The 21,812-nt window shown below is 49.4% G+C and overlaps 1 protein-coding gene across 1 annotated transcript in view; it reads right to left on the bottom strand.

Moving 5' to 3' along the window:
* Positions 1 to 3,528: 3,528 nt before the first annotated feature.
* The window catches only part of ZZEF1 (zinc finger ZZ-type and EF-hand domain containing 1), a 94,877-nt gene continuing 76,593 nt past the window's right edge, over positions 3,529 to 21,812 (bottom strand). The window contains exons 44-55 of the mRNA XM_040243714.1: positions 20,526 to 20,645; positions 18,647 to 18,838; positions 17,521 to 17,621; positions 16,134 to 16,269; positions 15,658 to 16,017; positions 14,618 to 14,761; positions 12,926 to 13,094; positions 12,665 to 12,763; positions 12,080 to 12,245; positions 8,362 to 8,515; positions 7,770 to 7,841; positions 3,529 to 6,058 (exon numbers count right to left, since the gene is read on the bottom strand). Of these exons, the coding sequence (XP_040099648.1) occupies positions 5,978 to 6,058; positions 7,770 to 7,841; positions 8,362 to 8,515; positions 12,080 to 12,245; positions 12,665 to 12,763; positions 12,926 to 13,094; positions 14,618 to 14,761; positions 15,658 to 16,017; positions 16,134 to 16,269; positions 17,521 to 17,621; positions 18,647 to 18,838; positions 20,526 to 20,645 (1,794 nt within the window). The 3' untranslated portion in view covers positions 3,529 to 5,977. The remainder of the gene's footprint in view (positions 6,059 to 7,769; positions 7,842 to 8,361; positions 8,516 to 12,079; positions 12,246 to 12,664; positions 12,764 to 12,925; positions 13,095 to 14,617; positions 14,762 to 15,657; positions 16,018 to 16,133; positions 16,270 to 17,520; positions 17,622 to 18,646; positions 18,839 to 20,525; positions 20,646 to 21,812) is intronic.

Here is a 21,812-nt window from a genome sequence, read left to right as displayed (position 1 = left end):
AAGTGACCCTGATTTGCTGTCTGCATCTGCTTCATATACTTGTCCTCATTCTTTTCCGTGTAACCTTTTTGTTTTCAGATCAGTTGTTTGGGGGTGTTTCTCTTCACTTCTGCGTGGGAGGTGTCTATACTCGCTAATGGATGAGGGGCACGCTGCCTGACCAGGTAGCTGAGCGGTCGAGCATGTGCTGGTGCGACCCCTGGAGCGCCTGTGTGGGGTTCTCCTGGCATATCTCCTGCCCAGGTGTCATGGACGCTGTGCTGGGCCCACAGCCTGCGAATTCAGGGTCTCCCAGGTAGCTTTGTAAACATGAAGTTAGGTCATGGCTAGAAAACACCACTTAACAACACACGGAAGAGGCCCATGAAGAGATGACAGGCTCTCAGCACTGGGCAGTCAGTGGCGGGCAGTGGGCAGGTTGGAAAGGAGAGGAGAATCATCGCTTGGTTCTTCACCTTTATCTTTGTGAAAGCCCAAGAGGGAAGCAGAACAGGGGAGGGAGAGGGAGGGTAGGGAGAGACAGACAGACGGACCTGGAATCTAGCTTTGCCCAGAGGCAGGTGCAACTCTTGGACCTTTTCAGGTTTGTTAAGTCAATAAATTCTCTTTTTAAAATTAAGTTAGTTTGGAGACGGTTTAACTTGCAACTGAAGAAATCCCAGTAAATCCAGGGCAGTGCCTCCAAACTGAGTTCGGAACCTCACTGAGCAGGAGCAAGGCTCCGTTCAGTACCAAGAATCCCTAGAAAAGAAAAGAGTAACTTGTCAATGTTTGCAGCTTAATGCCATCCGTGGCTTGATTGGACACTGTCAGGGGTCTCTCCAATTTTACGTCAGGAATTTTTATGTATTTGCTTTTCCATATATCATTCATATGGTATATGATGAGACAGAACGACATTTTTTCCAACTATTGAAGCCAACTTGTTGCCTAAATTTGGGTCAGAATTTTTCAGCTCCAAAACAATCATTTTCTCTTTCTCTCTCTCACACATATACACATGTCTGGAGGCTAGTGATTTTAGGGCTCATGCCCAGTGTAACTAAGGTCAGGCTTTTCCTTCTGCCCCTTGGTTTTGCCCATGGCACCAGGGCTGCTGCCTGAGTGCCAAGCATGGTGCCCTCTCTCCACAAAGGGAACAAGTAGGGGCCGGGGCAAAATCCCTTTTCCTCCCTGCAGGCTTCAGCTGAATTCACTTTAGCCTGACTGGGTCACACAGCCACCCTGGCTGCAGGAGGGGCTGGGAAAGTGAACATTCAGCAAATAGAAATGAGATTACCGAGAGGGACTCAAACCAATCATGACTTTCCTCAGGAGAGTGGAAGGTCCTACCTTTCTTGAGATTAAAGCATCACCAGTCATCACCGGCAACAAAATTGGATTCTGTTACCAGGGAAGGGAAGTGGGTGAGACAAGGTCATGAGTGGCAGACAAGGAATCAGCAGAAGGGGTGCTCAGGGCCATGTTTACATATGGCCTCAATCGGGAGGCTGGGTTATTTATTTTTAATAGAAATTTACCATTTTAAATAAAACATAGTCTGGAGAATCTAGTATATGAAAACAAAACACTGGGGACTTAAAATTCTTGAAAATAACAGAATTTAAAGCAGGAACTTGGGTTTTTAACCAGTGGTTTATTTAAAGCACTGATACCTAGCATGCTTCTGACTGGTTGAGTGAACTTATTTATTGAATGAATGAGCGAGCGCCTGCCACGGTGACAGCTTGGGGGCTGGGCGTTAGGAGAACTAGGCTGGTCTGGCCCTGCCACTACTTCCTGTGCAATTTCAAGATGACCTCTCAGAGCTTCTCGTTCTTTCTCAAATGAAGGGGCTCGGCTGGTTGAACTGTTTCTTTTCCGTTCTGAAAGGCTTGAGTTTAAATTGCTTTTGACTTCTGTGACCTTCTATTGTTCGTGCTTTGTCACTCAGTCATGTCCGACTCTTTACAACCCCATGGATTGTAGCCCGCCAGGCTCCTCTGTCCATGGGATTCTCCAGGCAAGAATACTGGAGTGGGTTGCCATGCCCGCCTCCAGGGAATCTTTCCAACCCAGGGATTGAACCCAGCCAGGTCTCCCTCACTGCAGGCGGATTCTTTACATCTGAGCCACCAGGGAAGCCCAGGAATACTGGAGAGGGCAGCCTATACCTCTTCCAGGGGGACTTCGCGCCCAGGAATGGAACCGGGGTCTCATGCATTGCAGGCGGAATATTTACCAGCTGAGCTCCCCGGGAAGCCCTGTTGTGCGCTCATAAGCTAATCTCCTCTGCAGCCTCTCTAGCCTAGCTGAGACTCAGTGAGCACAACACAGGCTCTCGGGGCCAGCTTTAAAGACTCAATGAATAAATGTTGCTCAGGCAACACTGCCTGAGTATCAGACCTGAATATTCATTGGAAGGACTGATGCTGAAGCTGAAACTCCAGTACTTTGGCCACCTGCTGCGAAGAACTGACTCCTTAGAAAAGACCTTGATGTTGGGAAAGACTGAAGGCAGTGAAGGAGAAGGGGATGACAGAGGATGAGATGGTTGGATGGCATCACCAGCTCAATGGACGTGAGTTTGAACAAGCTCCGGGAGTTGGTGATGGACAGGGAAGCCTGGCATGCTGCAGTCCATGGGGTCGCAGAGTCAGACACGACTGAGCGACTGAACTGAGGCCACACTGCAGGATGTGAGAGGGCCAAGGTGTCACCAACAGGCCCTAGAGGGGGACTCGGGGGCTGTGAAGACCTTGGGAGCACCAGTTCTGCTGAGCCTCACGCTGATCCAGTTCTCTCTGGCCTCAGGGATGATGAGGGTCGAGGTTGGGTCTTGGGTCCTGTCCCTGGATTCCTCAGAAGGCAGGCTGGGGGCTTTCAGGGGACGTGTCAGGTGCTTTCGGACCAAACAGATGGGCCTGGAAGGTCGGTTAAGTCCAGCCCCCACCAGTTTCTCCTAATTCACAAGACAGCCCTCAACACTAGGAAAGTGGCTCAGGAGGGGGCAGACCAGTGACCTGAAGGAGGAAGAAGCTCGAGACCCCAGGACAGGCAGACATTGGCCTGGTGTGGTCAGAAGCAGGTCCAGAGGCAGGCAAGGAGGAAGCCAGGCCCTGGAAAGGTAGCAGCCCTGTGATCAGACCACCTCTGCCATCCTCCTCTTGGCCAGCAGCACACACGCCCTCTGAGCTGTTAAGAGGTGAAGGAAGCCCAGGATGGGGTTGGGGTGTGTGTCTGGAGAGGAGGTGACTGGTGTGTGTGTGTGCACGCACGTGTGCAAACCTCTGAGTGACTGTGCATAGGAGGGACAGGCCCAGGGAGTAAGGTCTGAGGATGAGATCCCAGAGCACAGACCCAGGGAGAGGCAGGAGGAGCTACTGGGAGGGGGGTGGGAGCTAAGAAACTTTCTGATTCCTTCCCACCCCAAGGCCTTGGGATTCTAGAATTCCATCAGTACGGACTTGGTAGAAACTCCCAGCATCATATTCATAAGCAGGGCAGAAGGAGGCGAAGAAAGGGAAAAGAAGAAAGTCCACACACAAGTGTACCTTTTTATATAGAATTTGTACAATATATTTCTCTTCATTTGCATATTTTACCCACAACTTAACATCCTTTTTACAGGCTGAACTTACTCAGCTGATATAATCAAAATTCTTTCTTTCAACCAAATAAGAAAAATTCAAAATCTTAAACCCGTAAGAAAACAAATTAAAAACGATGATGAAAATAAGTCACTCCCCGTAAGGAACAGCGTCTGTCTGTACAATATACATGGTTTGGAACAGATTTCTTTATAGATTAGGCACATGTTTCCACAACACCTTCATTCCTGCCAGTCCCACCTCACTCCAGGCAGTCCTGCCTCCTAAGAAGGATCAGAGGGATGTCGGTCTGGATGGAAATCACTTTCGGATACTGAGGGCCCGGCTGGGGACCAGGGGCATGGGCCTGGCTCAGCAGCGCCACCCAGTGGCTGGTAGCAGAGGCGATAGGAGGCAGGGCGCTGGGCCGCCCGGGGCGCTGGCAGGGGAGCAGCAGTTGTGGGTGAAGGGAAAACCAGGGCTTATTCTATGCAAACTGAATACAGAGAGAGCAGGGGCGGTGTACAGAGAGAAGCTCTGCGGAGTCCAGCGTTTTATGTACACTTTTATCTCCCTAGTGGGAGGATGGAGGGCAAAGCCAATGGCTGCAGCTGCTGCCAGTCTGGGGGGTTAGGGGGGGCATGGTGAGGGCAAGCAGCGAGTACACCATCTCTGCATCAGTGAGCCCAAGCCTCTGGCAGAGACCTCTCCTCGCAAGCACGGTGATCTCTGTGATTTCCCTCGTCACTGGGAGACAACCGCCTGGGGCTGGACGGTATGGAGCCTAGGGCCTTCTTTGGGGATGCCAGCAGAGCAAAAGGTGAGAAGGGGTTTCTACCAAGCCAGCAGCGCTCGTCTACTTACACCCCAACACCACGGGAGACTGGGCCAGGCCCGGGCTGCGCCCACGTCAGGGCCTTGGGCTTTAGGTCACCAAGCCTCAGGTCCTGTTCTGTCTCTTGTGAATTCTCCCTTCCATAATGGCTCCACGTGCTTGGGGCTGGGCTGAGAATCCAATCTAGGGCTGCAGAAGGTTGCAGCACCTCAGCTTCCTGACCCAGAAGGCGGAAGTGCTCCAGCAATAAGGGGATTCCAGGACCCGCAGCCTTGGGCTCTGCAGAGGGGGGCTTCCTGGGCGGCATGTGGATCTGCTCAATCCCGCCTGGCTATGATGAGCCTTCGTGGGTTTGGCCCTGTATGGGGGGCGACATGCTTGGGCCCAGATCCCCGCCCTTAAGTGGCAGCTGGCTCTAAGCTTCTTCAAGTGACGAGTCCCATTGAGGCTTTGTCCATGGCCCACTTGCCAACCCAGCCTCACACTCCAAAGCATGGCTTTGGAAAGAGGATAATCATCAGCACTTCAGGGCAAGACTACCACCACAGAAAGGAAAGTGGAAAACAGCATTCATTGGAACTGATGTAGTTATTGCTAGAGACAGGTGACAGCCAGATAACCATGGAAAGTCCCAGAGGCGGACGTGATGGATTGCCACGACCGTGGAGCAGAAATACAATCGTGTGGTTTTTTGTTTGTTTGACTTCTAAAATAAGATCTCCTCTGATAACACTTTGAGTCTTTGGGTACAGACGCTGAAGAGTATTCTTCAAGATCTGCTCCTTTCACACAAACCAGTGTGTCCCCCTGAATGACCAACCTGCTGGTCGTGCCCCCCGAGGCCCTCTCAAGGGAGTCAGTGTGGTTCTCTCTAAAAACATGAAGTGGAAACTGAAATATGTGTTAAAACAACAACTAAACGCGGCTGAGCTGGGAGCCGTGCACAGTGGATGTGCGTGGCGGCCTGCTGGCTGTTCCCAAGGGCACTTGTTCTCACCAATGAGCTCTCTGGGATGGCTGAGGCTACGCAGAGGCCAGCATGACAGCAGGTCCTGTATTGAATGGTGGGGACTGGGTGGCGGCCGGGCTCTCACTGGTTTTGGTTTAGACGACTCGGTCTCAAGAAGCAAAAGCAAAAGAAGAGCTCCCGGAGCCAGGCTGCTGCTGAAGGTCCTGCTGAGAAACTGAGTCCGGGCAGACCCTGTCATCCCCTGAAGGGCAAGTGCAGGCAGTTCCAGTTCAACGGAGACAGAGCCCTTCCCAGAGAGGCTGCGGCTGGGTCTTCAGGGGCTGCAACCTCTGAACAACATTCCTAAAGGCCTGCAGCTGGCGCTTTCTGAATGATTTTGCATCGCTCTGCTTATTCTCACATGCTATGGGACGTGCAAGTGCCTCGCTGTGACACAGGACGTTCTCGGAGACGTGGCTGCTTGGCATTCTATTTGGGGTGGAAGGGGGGAGCTCAAGGAGAGCCAGGCACCGATGCCACGGGAGTCTTCCCGAATGAGTGCAGGCATCTGCTCTAAGATCCTCGTGGACAGATTAGCGAGTTCCATGCACGCCACTTCCAGGGCTAACACTCAACGTTCCAGAGGCGGGTGGCCTTGTTCGGGTAGTTGATGGCCAGGCTGATAGCAGCAATGTTCTGCAGAGCCTGTGGAGGGAGAGAGTCATTACCATGGTCAGGAAGTCGTCACCTTCTGGGTCATTAAGTGCTGATAGAACAAGACTGGCAGCTGAGCACTGGAGGGGTGCAGGGGAAAGGCAGATGCAGGCCAGGTGGTACCCCTCACCCGGGGGGCCACAGTCTAGAGGGAAAGAAGCAGCGATCAAGACACATGGAAACTCCACAGGCAGGCAGAGTCCTCACTGCCCTGAGAGGGGAGCAGGGGCAGCGCTGGGGCTCAGAGGACACCTCGGGGGCGGGGGAGCTGGGAAAGCTCCAGGGAGGGGGACAGCTGCACAAAAGTGTGGACAGGGAGAAACAGCCAGTGGTGGGGCCCCAGAAGCAGTGCTGGGAGGGCAGCCGCCCTGGAGCCAGGCCAAGGTTGGTCTCCAAGCCAAGGCAGCAGGAAGAGGAGGGCGCGGATGGGGAAGAAGGGGTGGAGGCCGGGAGAAGCAGCAAAGCGCTGGTCCAGAGTGGACTGGCTGGGGGAAGTTAGGAGAGAATGAGGGCTAGAGACGGAACAGCAGGACAGGCAAGGGGGAGGAGCGCAAGCGATGTTAAGCTTTCAGAGTCACGACTGTCAGACGTCAGGACTGTGTGCTGGGACCCCCGCCGGCAGGCAACTGACGGGAGCTGGGGAGGGGAGTCTTCACTCGGCCTGCAGGTCTCAAGACAATTCACACAAACCCTTCTGTAGTGGACGGGGGGTGCCCACTTTTTCTAAGCTGCACACTGACCCTTTCGTGTAGGAGGATGAACCTACGGTTTGAGAAAACCTGCCAGGAAGGGAGTGCAGGGCTCTGGCTGGGAGTCCCAGCTGGATGGAGGCCTCCTCGAGACCCCGGGCACACCTCTCCCCTCCTGGAGCCTCAGCGTCCCCATCTGTCCACTGTGGACGCAGACCGCATGCTCTACCATATCCAAGGACTCTGAGTCTGAGGGTCTCACCATGGAGTCTGGGGCCTAGGAGCTCCCGAAACCCTTCCAGAGGCTCTGCACTGTGAAAACCCTTCTCACAACAATACCACGACATTATTCTGCTTTTCTCACTTTCATACTCTCGCGAGCATCGACGGCGCGCTCCGCAGGTTACTGTGTGACGTCACAACAACCGGAAGCAGAAGCACCTCCGCGAAGCCCGCTGTCTCCCATGAAGGCAGACAGGAAAGGGAGCTGCAAAAACGGAACCCAGCGCCGCCCTTCTCAAAAACTGTTTTGTCTTGAAAAATACAGTCGGTTTTCACAACTGTAGTGCTAAATATAATGAGATGATTATTTTTAAAAATAAATCGACAAGTCTTTAATATTTCAACTTCTAACTTAATGTCTAAATTTACAATATACTAACAGTATATATCAATCTCTATAATGCACATGAACACAAGCTCTTGGGGATCCTTAGGAATGCAAAAGTGGAAAGGGGCCCGGAGGCCCAACAGCTGTCAGAGGAGTCTAACTCTATGGAAACTTTAGGGATTAGCCAAACTATAAATTTAAGGCACTGGTTGTTTTAGTTCCAAAGACACAAATTCTTGCTGGTGTCTCCTGACCCTACGGTTTACCATGAACGACACTGATAAATGGGGCTCACTGCTGTCTGTGACACCAGCAGGAAGTGGCTGACTGGGAACAGAGCTCCTGTAAACCCGGGGTGGAGCCTGCACCGGGCGCAGGGAGGGGGGCGGGGAGGAGGCGGTACCTGCGCGGCGCAGCGGAGAAGGTGGTCATCAGTGGTTAAGGCCAGCAGGTAGTCCTGCAGCAGGCCGAGCTCCTGCGGAGAGAGCAGGGCGCAGTGGTCAGAGGCCACCTCCTGGGGATGACGCCCACCCACGACCCAGGACCACAGGAGCCTCGGTGGGACATGGCTGCTCGCTCTGTGGGGAACTTCACCGCCCACCTTCCTTGGGTGCCTCTGAAGGAGTGGGATGGGCGGAGCCACGTGTCCGGACTCACCCGCAGCCTCCTCACTATAAACCTAGGGGATAGGCTAGAGAGCTCTGAAAGGCCCTTTCAGCTCTCCTGGTCAATGAGTCTATTGTGCTGAGGCGGGGAAGAAAGGAGGAAGAAACAGCCCGTTGGTTTGTTTTCCCAAACTCATTGCCGTCAAGGGCTGTTTCCCTCTTTGGCATCAGGCCTGAGCAAACAGACAATCTCAGGGCGGACCCGGCTCCCTGGGGTGGGGCAGAAGGGAACCCCAGGCCCCAGGCCAGGCCCATCTCCCTGCGCAGTTCTGCTGGGACCCCAGTGACACCCCAGGGCTCCTGGCGGGGGGCAGATGCACAGACCCTCACCTGGGCGCGGTTCTCGGTGACAAAGAAGAGCTCGGTGAGCGCGCGATGCAGGGGCAGGAGGATGCCGGCCTGGGTCACGTCCTCAAACAGGCTGTACTCCATCTGGGTGAAGAGCTGCCACAGGGGCTTCAACAGCGTGAGGTCACAGAGGTCGCTGTGGGAGGAGGGGCGCAGCTTCCTGGGGTCATGCCCGCAGACAGAACTGCAGCTCTGAGGCTCCTTGCCACCCTGACATCTAGTAAAGTCAGGCCAAGCCAGTCCCAATCACCACCCCCAACACCCCCTAAACAGCCCCAAATAGTTGCCAATGGCAAATAAGAAAAGGGGCAGAATCTCAACTTCAAACCAGAACTCTGGGGACAAGGAGACCCCACACAAATCAACTTTATGGATCTTTAAATATGGCTGTTAAGAAGAACTTCCAATGACAGCAGGAAAAAACCTCCAGATAAATGTTAAGTAGAAAAGACCAAGATATGCAACATAAAATTGCAAAAAAATTTTAAAATGCACGTGTAGTATTGTGCGACCATATTAAAAAAATCATAAATAAACACACCAAAAATCTTATCAGTGGCTGTCCCTATCAGTTTTCTAGATTTTCTATAACGCTCATCGTTTTAAATAATCAGAAAGGAAAAAAAAATATCTGATTTAAAAGATAATGGCAACCATTGTTATGATCTTAAGCTCATAAAACAAGAAATATGCCCATAAAGTTGCTCAGGACAGAAATCTTTTTACATAAAGCAGAGTCCTCCTCACTAGACAGAAGCCTCTTGAGATTGCACTGATGTTTTTTACTCAGAGGAAGGCTGTACTTTAACTCCAGTTCAAAGTCCTTCCGAGGAGACACATTATGATTTCTTGGACATGATTTTATACATTTATAATCTACAATGTTGCCTTTTCTTTTTAATATATGATTTTTAAAAGACTCCTGATTATACATTTAAATGTGATCCTGGAGCGAATCACTTTCTCCCAGAGGAACAAGACTTCATAAAGTAAACCAATGAGAAAACATGGGTTGATTTAAAGAGACAGCGTCATGGTTGAGTTTTCAGGACAGCACTGGAGCAGGAAGGAAAAGGCACCTGCAAACTCATGCCTGCGGCAGAACTCAGGCCATCATTCTGGGGCCACCCGGCCCCTCGGGGCTGCCTTTCCCCTCTGCCCGCTCCAGTCTCGGCCCCTGGGATCAAGGGGCTGAGGGAGTGTCCTTACGGGGAGGAGGGTTGGCGATGGCCAGCATACTGCAGAAATGCACCCATGATGCAGCCGGGAAGGGCCCGCCTGTCTGATGACAGGAGAGATGGGACTCATGTTTCATACACATCACACCGTACTCAAAAATCAACTAAAAAATGGATTAAAGCCTTGGAGGTAAGACCTGAAACTGTAAAACTCCTAGAAGAAATCATAGGCTGTGGGTAAGCCCCTTGACATTGGTTTTGGCAAAGATTTTTTTTTTTTTGGATTTGACATCAAAAGCAAAAATAAACAAGTGGGACTACATCAAACTAAAAGGGCTTCTTCACAGCAAGGAAAACAATCAACAGAGTAAAAAGGCATCCTGTGGGCCAGGAGAAAGTATTTGCAAGTCATATATCTAACAAGCAGTTAATATCCAAAATACACAAGGAACTCATTCAACTCAATAGCAAAAAAAGGAAAAAGAAAAAAATAGGCAAAGGACCTAAAGAGATGTCTTTCCAAAGAAAGCATACAGATGGCCAGCAGGAGCATGACAAGGTGCTCGATATCACTAACCATCGGGAAAATGCAAATCAAACCACAGTGAGGCGTCACCTCACCTGTGTTAGGACGGCTTCCATCCAAAAGATAAGAGAACAAAAGCTAGCGAGGAGGCAGAGCAAAAGGAGAGCCCTTGTACACTGGTGGTGGGGATACAAACTGGCACAATTTGAAAACAGCATGGAGGTCCCTCAAGAAACTCAAGGACTACCAGATGATCCAGCAATGCCACCTCTGAGTATATCCAAAATAAATGAAATCACTGTCTCAGAGAGATTATCAGTACGCCAATGTTCACTGCAGCAGTATTCCTAATAGCTACATGTCTGGAAATAATGCCTCCTGACGGATGAATGGGTAAAGAAGATGTGGTATGTACCTACACAATGAAATATAACTGCGCTATGAGAAGGAAGGAAATCCTGTCTTCTCCAGCAACAGAGATGACCCTGGAGGGCATTACGCCAAGTGAAGTAAGCGAGATAAAGGGAGACAAATACCGCACGGTATTGCTTTTATGTGGAATCCAAAAGCAGGCAAACCTGTAGAAACAGAGGGTTAGAGTGGTGGTTGCCAGGGGCTGGGAACTGTGGGAAACGGGGAAAGGCGGGTAGATACTTTTAGTTTTAAGACGAATAAAGTCTGGGGATCTATTATACAACCCGGTGACTATAGTTGAGAATAGTGTATAACACCATAACACAGGAGAGAAATTTGCTGAAAAGCACATTGCAGACAGAGGGTAAAATTTAAGTGTTCTCACATACCACAAAGAAGATGAACATATGAGGTGATGGATGTTAGTTAACTTGATTGTGGGAATCCTTTCACAATGTATTGATATATTCTATACTTTTAATACACTACAATTTAATTCAATTACACTTGAGTAAAGCTGGGGGGTGGGAGGAAAAACTAAACTAAGTCTAAAATTTACATGGACATACAGGGTCAAGTAGCATCTTTAAGACAATCTTGAACATGAAGAACCACGTTGAAGGCTTTATACTGCCAGATATGTAAATCTGCTGTAAAACTATAATATATAAGACAGTGTGGTACTAGCTGTCTTATATATTATAGTTTTACAGCAAATTTACTGTGGTGTTGGAGAAGACTCTTGAGAGTCCCTTGGACTGCAAGGAGATCCAACCAGTCCATTCTGAAGGAGATCAGCCCTGGGATTCCTTTGGAAGGAATGATGCTGAAGCTGAAACTTGAGTACTTTGGCCACTTCATGCGAAGAGCTGACTCACTGGAAAAGACTTTGATGCTGGGAGGGATTGGAGGCAGGAGGAGAAGGGGACGACCGAGGATGAGATGGCTGGATGGCATCACGGACTCGATGGATGTGAGTCTGAGTGAACTCCAGGAAATGGTGATGGACAGGGAGGCCTGGCGTGCTGCGATTCATGGGGTCGCAAAGAGTCGGACACGACTGAGCAACTGAACTGAACTGAACTGAATTGTGGTACTGGCACAAAGATAACCAAAAAGACCACTGGAACACAGGCAATCAGGGATGGATCCGTGTGTACAAGGACACTTTTCTGTGACAAAGACGGCACTGGAGTGTGCGAGGGGAAAGATGGGTTTAGAGTCAAATGGAGATCCGTAAGATAAAAAAAAACAAAACAGTAAAAAAAATGTGTGTAAGAGAAGCTTAAGTCTATCCTTCAAATCATGCACTAAAATTCATTCCATGTGGACTGTTGATCTCAATATAGAAGAAAAATTAAGCTTCACCTTCATGACCCCAAGGTCAAGTGAGGCAAAAATTTCCTAAACAGGACAATGAAAGCTCTGTCATAAAGGAAACAGGTGAACTGGAAGACTCTAAAACCAGAAACTTCTTTTCATCAAAGACACCACTAACAGAGTGAATGGCAAGCCCCAGAGTGGGGGAGATATTTGCAATACAAATACCCAGCCAAGGAATCGAATCTGGAGGGCAGCTTACCTGTGGGTACAGCATCGCACGATCCTCAGGAGCAGGTGGATGGCTTTCAACCGTTGATGACCAGTCTGGCGACAGGCCACACCCACCAGCCATTCCCAAATTTTGGCCAACGGGAGGTGTGGCACAACTCTTTGTTCTGACAGCATCTGCTTCAAGATCTCGAATCCTGGCAACCCCCACAAAACAGATATTTTTAAAAAGACATAAACTGCTCAAGTTTTAATTAACAGGATGAAACCACTATGATATTTAAATTTTGCCTGAAATTATGCCTTATGGAAAAGCAACATGGGAACATTTTCAGTTCTTCCTGTTTTGCAAATTATCCTGGTGAATTCTAAGAGAACCAGCATCTTTCCTTGGTCCTGATAGGTAGCTCCTCTTTCTGGCCATAGAGAAGTTACAACCTCCCAATTCTAGTACATTCACAAGTGATGCGTGTGGGGCTTGTGAGAAAAATTCTTTGAAGTCTCACAGAAAGGTATCCGCTTTGATTTTAGTGAAGACCAGTGACTTAACGGTACCGACACCCACGGAGTGTCCTGGGTAGGGAGAGCATGCGAATGGAGGGACCAGCACACACACCTGTCTGGAATCGCCCCAGGTGTCCGGCCGTCACGGTGAATCTGTAGCCCCACTCAGTGTTGCTCATGTCAGAGGTGAAGCGGTAATACAGAGTGTCTCCTGGGCACACAAGAAGCACAGACAGGTCAGGACACTGCAGACAGGGAAAGGCCCATGAGGACTTCCCACTGAACAGATAAAGCCCAGTTCCAAATCCTTCAATAACTTCCCTTCTCAGTACTTAGCATTAAGAGTCTGTATTATTTGGTACTTCTTTACTACCTGGAAGCTCAAAATCTTTCCACTTCTGTTGAGACCCACTGAAATTGTGTCGGTCCTGCTGGAAGTCACTGCTGCTGGACATGGCTAGTTCGTCACAGCCTTCCTCTGTGTTGCACTGAGGGTCGAATTTGATTGAGAGGTAGATGGCACCAGGAATGTGAACTTTGTCCTAGGAGGGGAAACAAGGACACGCCGTCGTCATGGGTCACTGGACAGTTCCTGAGGGCTTCCTCATGCCATGTCCTGCAGTCAGAACCGTGCCTGAACAAGCAGTGAGTCAGGGCCTCTGCCTCCAGGAGCTCTTGGCCCGGCTGGGCGGGGAGGATGCACGTGGGCTGCCGACACGGCAGGAAGGACACTGTGCAGCCTGGGCACGGCTCGAAGGAGCGGGGGCAAGGGAGGCGAGGGCAGGAAACATCCCAGGGAAGGGGTGCCCCGGTCGCTGTGCAGACTGGGGAGGACGGGAGAGGACTGTCGGGGAGGAAGGAATGGAGGCGGCGGCGAGACACGAGCACGTGGGGATGTGTTTCAGGCAAAGAAAACAGCCCCGGAAAGCCTAATGTGTCCAGGGGACAGCAATGAGCTTGGGGTGTTTGAGGTAATGGGTGAGCTTCGCATACACACATGCTAAGGAGATGGGGAGGGGGTGACGTGACCCTGCAGAGGCTGGGAGGAACAGATGGAAAAGGAAGGCCGTGTGTGCTAAAATGAAGCACCGAGACTTGTCTGGACAGCAAGGGGCGCCCCGGGAAGGCAGTAAGCAGAAAGCCTGGATTAGGTTTGTGCTGTACCAGGATCACTGCCAGCTAGGGTGCAGCAAGGCCAGGGCTGGGGCAGGCCGGCACTGGGGGAGGAGACAGGAGCAGCCAGAGGGACCCAGAGAAGGGGAGGGGTTGGGGCGGCGGCGAAGGTAAGGCGATCCCTCTGAGGTAGAATGTAGTGGCTCACTAGGTGTGTTTACAGGGCGGGGGTGGCGGGGTGAGGGCAGAGTCCAGGAACTGGGGGAGAAGAGGCTAAGAAGGTAGAGTGAGGAGGTTTACATTCTGTAAAACAAACTCTCAGCTGTCAACAAGCACATTCTAGATGAGTGTCTGTCACCCAACTACTGAGAACGACAGCTCCTATATTTTGAAAGGAGCTGAAGAGACACAAGCAGCACCAAGCCTATGAGGACCATTAAGGCCACCCCCAGTTCTGCCTCCAAAGGGGGCAAAGCCCTACCTCTCTCTGTCCAGGTACAGAGTTAAGGATAAAACAGATGAGGCCTTTCAGTTCTGGGTAATTAAACAAAGGGGAGGGAGTTCCCCAGGTGTGGCTGGGTCATCAGGAGAAGGATAGAGTGAGGATGGAATCCAGACCCACACTCAAAGTCTCTGCCAGAGACACGGAGGTCTCAGTCCAAGGAGCTCACTGCAGGACAAGTAATCTCTCCTCCAGCGTGGGGGGCCCTCAGGTTTTCTAACACAACAAGGTCAGGAGAAGAGAGGACTTGTTTGTACAGAATCCTCGGATTGGCTTCAGGGAGGCAGATGGCTGCTGAGACTAAGAGAGCACTTTCTAGGCCACGTCTCTTGGGTGAGGGGAAAGAACTGCAGGGGGAGGTGATGAGATTCATGCCACTTGGCAACCCTTGTGAGTCCTGCCAGTCCCATGTCCTGACACTGGGCGAGGCTGGCCAACCCTGGCTCATACCTCAAAGTTGGTGTTGTTGTTATATGGGTGTTTCGACTCCCGCACTTGCACCTCCATTCCTGGTTCCTCCATGAACTGGCAGGCAGCCAGGGCCATGGTTCCCAGCATGCTCTCCCGGCAGCCTTGAAGCACCTTCTGCAGGATCTGGTGGGAAACAGGCAGAGAACATGGCAAGATGATGGAGTTCAGCTGGAGACCGTGCCCAGGGCTCCTGAGCTCTGCCCTGTAGGTTCCCCCGATTCTAGACAGCAGGAGGTAGAAGAGATGCTTCCAGCCCTGTGAAAGTCTGCTAAGCCAGCACCACTTTGAAAGGCTCAGCTGAAGATTTGATTTTACAAACAAAAGATGGTCACCACCTGAAAACTTGAAATATAAATTAGAGCACTGGACTGAAGAGAATGCATAGACTCTCTAAGATCCCACGTCTGTTGCCCAGAAGCTGGGAGCCTGGGCAAGCCTCCTGGGTTTGATTTCTTCACCAATAAAATTCTCTCTGGGTCATGATGTAACACAGGTATAAGTGCTGGCAGTGTCTGACCTGGAGCAGATACACTAGAAATGATGGTTTAAAACAGAAGACACAAACCTTCCTGGAAGGTTTCCTGTATTATGGGAATAGGCTGTCACAGTCATAACTAACCCTGTGCCCTGGACTTCATGCTGTGTGAGACCCCAGGGGACATGAGAAGAGACAGGCCAGCAAGGAGAGTTGGACTTCGAAGTCTGAAAACAAAAAAAGGAAGACTGCAAGGGCGACATTCGTGAGATTGTTACTTCAAATACTCTCCGAGCATCCAGTCTGCCTGGGCCGTGAGTCTGGCTCCAGGCCAAGACTTGGGAGACTTCAACTGTGACCTGAGTCAGCTTTTGTCGGGTTCACACCTATCGAGGGGCTGAACAGCCACACAGAGAACCTCACTACCTCACTCCAGGAAGGGATTCCCTAGAGGAAGCCTATTCAAACCCCTGCAGGGGTCTTGGGGCGGGGGGCAGAGAGGAAGAGGGAGCGGGGTGAGTGCCCAGCCCAGCTGCCTGGTTACCTTCTCCCACTGGTGCTTGTCCTCCAGCTGCATGAACATGTCCAGAATGTAGGTCATGTGGGCTGGGCCGCTCAGCTCCAGGATGTCCTCGCTCACCGGCACGTGCGCAGGCCACTCGGCAAGCAAGGACGCCAGCACATGGCGGGCGTACAGGACGGCCGTGGCCTCGTTCACGCGGAAGAGGTAATCCCGGACGGCCCTCTTGCTCTTGCAGTTGAGCTCCTTGTGCAGCAGGGCGGCGCTCTTGCTGCGCCGCTGCTTGGCGTAGCTCTGCTGCAGCTCGCTTTCCGTGCTGGAGATCAGCTTCTGGGTCACAGGGTTTGACTCGACGGTGGCCTGCTCGCAGCGGACAGGCCTGGACTGCAAGCCCAGAGACCACTGTCATTGGGCCTGGTCATCTCACCACTGGGGTTGGGGGCGGGGTCAAGTAGACACCCTCCTTCCCAGGGGTAGGGGTCGGTGGGGGGCCCACATACCAGGCAGGGCAGGATGATCATGTCTGTATCTACGGCCTTGGCACTCTGCTCATCCAGTCTCAGACTCCGGCTGGGCTGCCACCGCTGAGCCAGGGTCCGGATCCTTTCATCCGTGGTGAGCTCATCCCCGTCAAACCTGAAGAGAAGGAAGGAGCACAAAGCTGACATCTGTGTTCCAGAGAGGTGAGAGTTTAACCTTCAGTGAAACTTGCAGAAATGCTGATCAGAGTTATTTGCCTGTTACTAAGGAATTAGGTAGTATGGTCCACACTTCCAACACCAGACTCGCAGTGCTAATCTACCCGAGCAGGCATGCCCGGACGCCTGCAATGGAGATGGAAACCGTCCTTTAGGATCCATTCTCCCTTTCATTTAGAAACAAAGTTCCCTGAAGTTTTAGCAAGAAACACAATCACCCGGGTGAAGACATGGTTCCCAGTCCTCCCAACAGCTGGATACAGCCATGCAACTGGGGTCATGCCAATGGGAGGCCAGGGAGGTGATGTGTGCCACATTCGGGGCCTGCCCTCAAGCAGCTGTTAAGGAGGTGCTCCATTCCCCGCCTTCCCTCTTTCCTCTGGAACTAAGAGCGGGTGTGGGAGAGCCTGCCCTGATGACACAGAGGAGGACAGCGCCATGGGGACACAGGGTCACTTGGGAAGCAAACTACCCACCCACCCTGGGCTGCTGTCTACCTCTGGACTGTGGCGGGAAAGGACAACAAATTTCTGAGCCCTAACTGAGGTAATCCTGCTTCATTTCACAAAGGATTTGAGGTTGTAGATAAGAAATACATGTGGGAAAGAAGAAATACGAAATAACAAAAGAAAATTAAATTGGAATTGGAACTAAATTAGAATAAGAAGTCAAAACCAGGATGTGGGGAATGGAAGAGGAGACTAGATGCAGAAACATAAAATTCTCCATAAATTTAAGAGCTAGGCTCAAGAACTAGCTCTGAACTTCCTGGCCAAGATGAAGGGTATATTGTTTTAAGATACCTTTCATTGATATACCCTTGAGGAAAGAACAAGAAAATAATACATACAAGTGAAAAAAGAAAAAGAATACTTTGACCAGAATGTACCAGAAGTCCCTGTTCTACACTGCTTGCTCCCTGGATTGATACAGGAGAGAAACCTTGGTGTCTATGTCAATCTCTGCATTCATAACTAGTTTACTCTAAGAGGCAGACTGCGAATATGAAGTTCTTCCTAAAGGAACACACAGTACAACTCAAAGACGAGCCATGCCACGTGGCACTTTATGAAGACCTGAAAACCAGTTCTCCAGCTGCTCCTGGCCTCTCAGGTCTTGTCAGCAGGAGGTAGACAGAGTCCCGCCCTCACTTGTCTCCTTGCTCCTTACACTTTGGCTGCATCCTTACCTCTTCTGAACCTCCAGGAAGAAAGAGTCGGTCCTCTTCATCTGCAGTTCGTATATGGCCCGGAGGATGTGCAGAGGGGCGTTGAGGGCATCATGAGCCATCTGGAGGCCATGAGGAAGAAGCAGAGGAGAGAAAATTTGAAGTGTTTCAACACATTACTGATAACCTGAACTGAAAAGTGATAAAACAATTATTTTCTACAGTTACTACAAGTTGTAATCTAAGAACATCACATCACTTAATTTAAGAACATCACACTTCATGCATATAAGATTATAAGCTCCAAAATATGGATTATAAAATCTGCATTACTATTATAAATCCAAAGGAAAATCTCCTAGTTCTGAAGTCCATGATTTTGGTAGTTTACCTTTATTTGTGCCATAGGTATCTGTGATTGTGTACTGCATTTGTTAAAGATTATATAGATGAGGGGGTACAGCATGTTATTTTAAAAAAGGAAGAACAAAAAAGCAAATAAAGATGATAATTAGAAAAAAGTTATACCAACAAAATGTAATGCTAGTAGTCAATAATTACTCATCAAATGGTATTTATTCATTGCTAGCTTTCCTGCAGTAGCTGCCTTGACCTCAAGTATGACAACTGGCACATAAATCTAAGTACTAGACTTTCTTTTGATGTTTTTCAAAAGCTGTATTTGCTTTTCTTACATCCGCCCCATAGTCTCTGTTTACTCTTAACATAGTTAGAGCCTTTGAAGTCCAAGCCTCTGCCCATTTTCGCATCATTTTGAGGAAGAGTGGATTATCTAGGGAAAGTAAGGATGTACTTGAGAAATTATGAGGACAGACTGTCACTGGGGGCTTATGGATGGGCCTGACATTACATGCCAAACTTTACATATAAGTATTTGCACACGTAGTTTATGGGAGAAATGATCTAAAGTTTTTGGGTCCACAACTCCCAAACATTCAGAACTACTGTTGACAGGGCTTTTCCCTCCTTCCAGGTCAGTTCCGTACGATATAGACTGTTTCCTGGAAGTACATTCACAGGACATCAGCCTGAAGCATTTCCACGTGGAGGCTAAAACTCAGTCCAAGCCAAAGAGAATCCATTCCTGAGTCCCTTCTTCACGCCACACCATGACCTAGGAACATACCAAGAAACATATCCTGGTGGGCTCATCCAGGCTCTCGAGAGGGTCTAGCTTTTTCTGCTCTTGGTCACCAGGGCTGCTGGCCGACCGTTCCAACTCCTCCTCCTGGTCCCCTCGCTCGTCCAGCTCCAGCTCTCCATGCTCAGCCAAAGTGTTGATCTCCTTTTTTGAGGAGTACAGCATGATGGACAAAATCTAGATGGAACAAAAATCAGGCAGGGCAGGAACCTGAGTGTTTAGTGTGTGAGAAGACCTTTAACCCTCAAAGGGTAAAAAATATTTGACTTGATTCTTTAAAAAGACACCAGAATTTACAGAAAGAGTGTAAAATTAGGACTTCTTGGTGGTAGAGTGGATAGCAATCTGCTTGCCAACGCAGGGGAGAAAGGTTCGATTCCTGGTCCGGGAAGATCCCACATGCTGCGGAGCAACTAAGCCTGTGCACCACCACTACAGAGCCCATGCACCTCCGGCCCGTGCTCCGCAATGAGAAGCCTGTGCACCCAACACAGAGTGGCCCCCCTCTCACCACAACTAGAAAAGCCCGAACACAGCCACAAAGACCCACCACGTCCGAAAAAAGCAATTTAAAAAATGTATTAATTAGTGGATATGGAAGCACGTTCAACTGTACTTATAACCAAAGACATACTAACTAAAACTGCAAGGGACCTTTGTGTTTATTAACTTTGCCACTGACAGCGTGAGTTGCTATCATCCTTTTAGAATGCATTTTGGTGAAATGTAAAGACCTATACAAATGTTCATAATCTTTGATTTTGCAACTCATCTTTTAGGAATAATGTAAAATGTGTAAAAAGTTATACTCATGATATAGTCAATGAAGCATTTATTAATGGCAAAAACTGAAATCCAACTTTATGGATCATATGCGTATGTTAAAAATGGTGGTTATGAAAACCACCCAACAACTTAGAAAAATGGCCATCATAAGACTTCAATTTATTTCAGTAATGTGCTCCACTATACAATCCAAATCTATGTATGCAATACAGACAAAGAAGGAAAAAAATCAGAAAAGGGAAATACATGAGATACTAATAGTAGATGTGTCGGGGGGAGAGGGGTGAAATTTGGAGTTTTTCTTTCTTTTCTACTTTTCAAATTTTCTGCACACACAAAAAAGTAAATTTTTGAATGCAAAAATTTTTAATTACAAATTTTTTCTATTTTAATTTAGAATTTTTTATATTTTTGCTCTATTTCCTAAACAGCAAGAGTGCAAATGCTCACCAGGTTATCCCTGAATATGTTTCAGCATGTTTTCCCAAAACCTAATTAAATCCTCTTGTGACAACTGAGAGCTGTTTCCTGGACTCCAGGCCTCTGTGGGACTGAGAATGGTCAGCCGACGCCTCCCATACAGCAGCAGCTTTCCCTGCTCTGAGGCTGGCACTTGGCACAGAAGTACCCCAGGGAACCACAGTAATTCCACTAAGAAAAATCTAAGGCTTGTGGGGAAAAGCAATAACATGAATATTATCAACTGAAGTCCTACATAAAATAAACATAAGTAGAGGACAAATTTAGAAACTGATTTTAGCTCAAAGGAACTTTAAGGGGAAATAATAATTCAAGGGCAGATTTATTACCATGATATAATGGTCAACCGTGTGTTTCCACAAATTACTTCTCTTCCAATATTCTTTGGACAAACATCAAATTCATTTTCCCTGACAGGGGAGGACAGGTGTCATAATCTCTATTTCCAAAAGGGAAGACAAATGTAAGACACTGTTTTAACAACTGCACTGGATGAGAGTGCACAGGGCAGAACCAGCTGTGACTGACTGGTTGTTCTAACTCCCAGGCCTGTAAATCTGCAGCAGGAAGCGGTAGCAGGAGTCCCCTCGTCCCTTACTTCCAGGTCCCGGAGGAGCCATGTTTTACTGAAGCCAGTCCCTTTGCTGCACTTTTTCACCAGCAGCTTCAACAAATCTGTCTGTAGGAAGGTAGCGTGCGTCTCTTCAAAACCATGAACCTGCCAAACAGGAAAAGAATGATTTGCAATTGCCTCAGAGTGAAGAAAGTCAAGGGTCACTCAGGGAGAAGAAGGCCCCTATCGGAGCCCAGTCTCAGCTCTTGGCCCAAGCCCACCTTCTGGTGAAGATTCCAGAGTCAGCAGGAAAGATGAAACTCTGAACCTGAGTCGTAACCTAAGTCTGTCCACTCTCTAATTCATTCACTTGACAAGTATTTCTGAAGCCTTGTACATTGTACGTGCTGAGTCCTATGCTAAGAACAGAGGTTTTATGTCCCTCTCCTGCTCTCTGCCTCCCCAAAGATTCCCACTGTCCTGCAGACTGAAGTCTGAGTCCCTGTTCATGGCTGACAAGGCCCCTGCAGGCTCCCTGCCTGCCTCTGTGTCTCCTCTCCTCCTTAGCACTGTCCCGAAGCCCTGAAGTGTTCCTTCTGCTCCCAGACAACCAGGCCTGCTCCTGCACCTGGAGTTTGCTCTCTCCCAGCATGCAATACTCTGCCCAGACTCCTTATCTACCACCTCAGATTTCACCTCTTCAGGAAGGCTCTTTCTGACTCCTGTGGTTTTCCTTGCACGCTCCTTGGTGTCTCCCTCACAGTTAAGGCTGAAAGCTCCATGACAGCAAGGACCTTCTTTCTAGTTCAACACTACGTAATCAGTTCCATCTGGCACCTGGTGCTCAACAAATATTTACCGAATCAAGGATCCAAAGGCATAAATGGTCTCTGCCCTCAGGGAGTTTATTTTCCCAAACTTACTATAATGCAAAACCACTAATACAATCAGTTCAGTTCAGTTCAGTCGCTCAGTCACGTCCAACTCTTTGCGACCCCACGAACCGCAGCACGCCAGGCCTCCCTGTTCATCACTATCTCCCGGAGTTCACTCAGACTCACGTCCATCGACTCCGTGATGCCATCCAGCCATCTCATCCTCGGTCGTCCCTTTCTCCTCCTGCCCCTAATCCCTCCCAGCATCAGAGTCTTTTCCAATGAGTCAACTCTTCGCATGAGGTGGCCAAAGTACTGGAGTTTCAGCTTCAGCATCATTCCTTCCAAAGAAATCCCAGGGCTGATCTCCTTTAGAATGGACTGGTTGGATCTCCTTGCAGTCCAAGGGACTCTCAAGAGTCTTCTCCAACACCACAGTTCAAAAGCATCAATTCTT

Source organism: Oryx dammah, unplaced genomic scaffold (assembly GCF_014754425.2).
Source record: "Oryx dammah isolate SB20612 unplaced genomic scaffold, SCBI_Odam_1.1 HiC_scaffold_8, whole genome shotgun sequence".
Classification (NCBI taxonomy): Eukaryota; Metazoa; Chordata; class Mammalia; order Artiodactyla; family Bovidae; genus Oryx; species Oryx dammah.
This window is presented reverse-complemented; position numbering and strand designations above follow the sequence as displayed.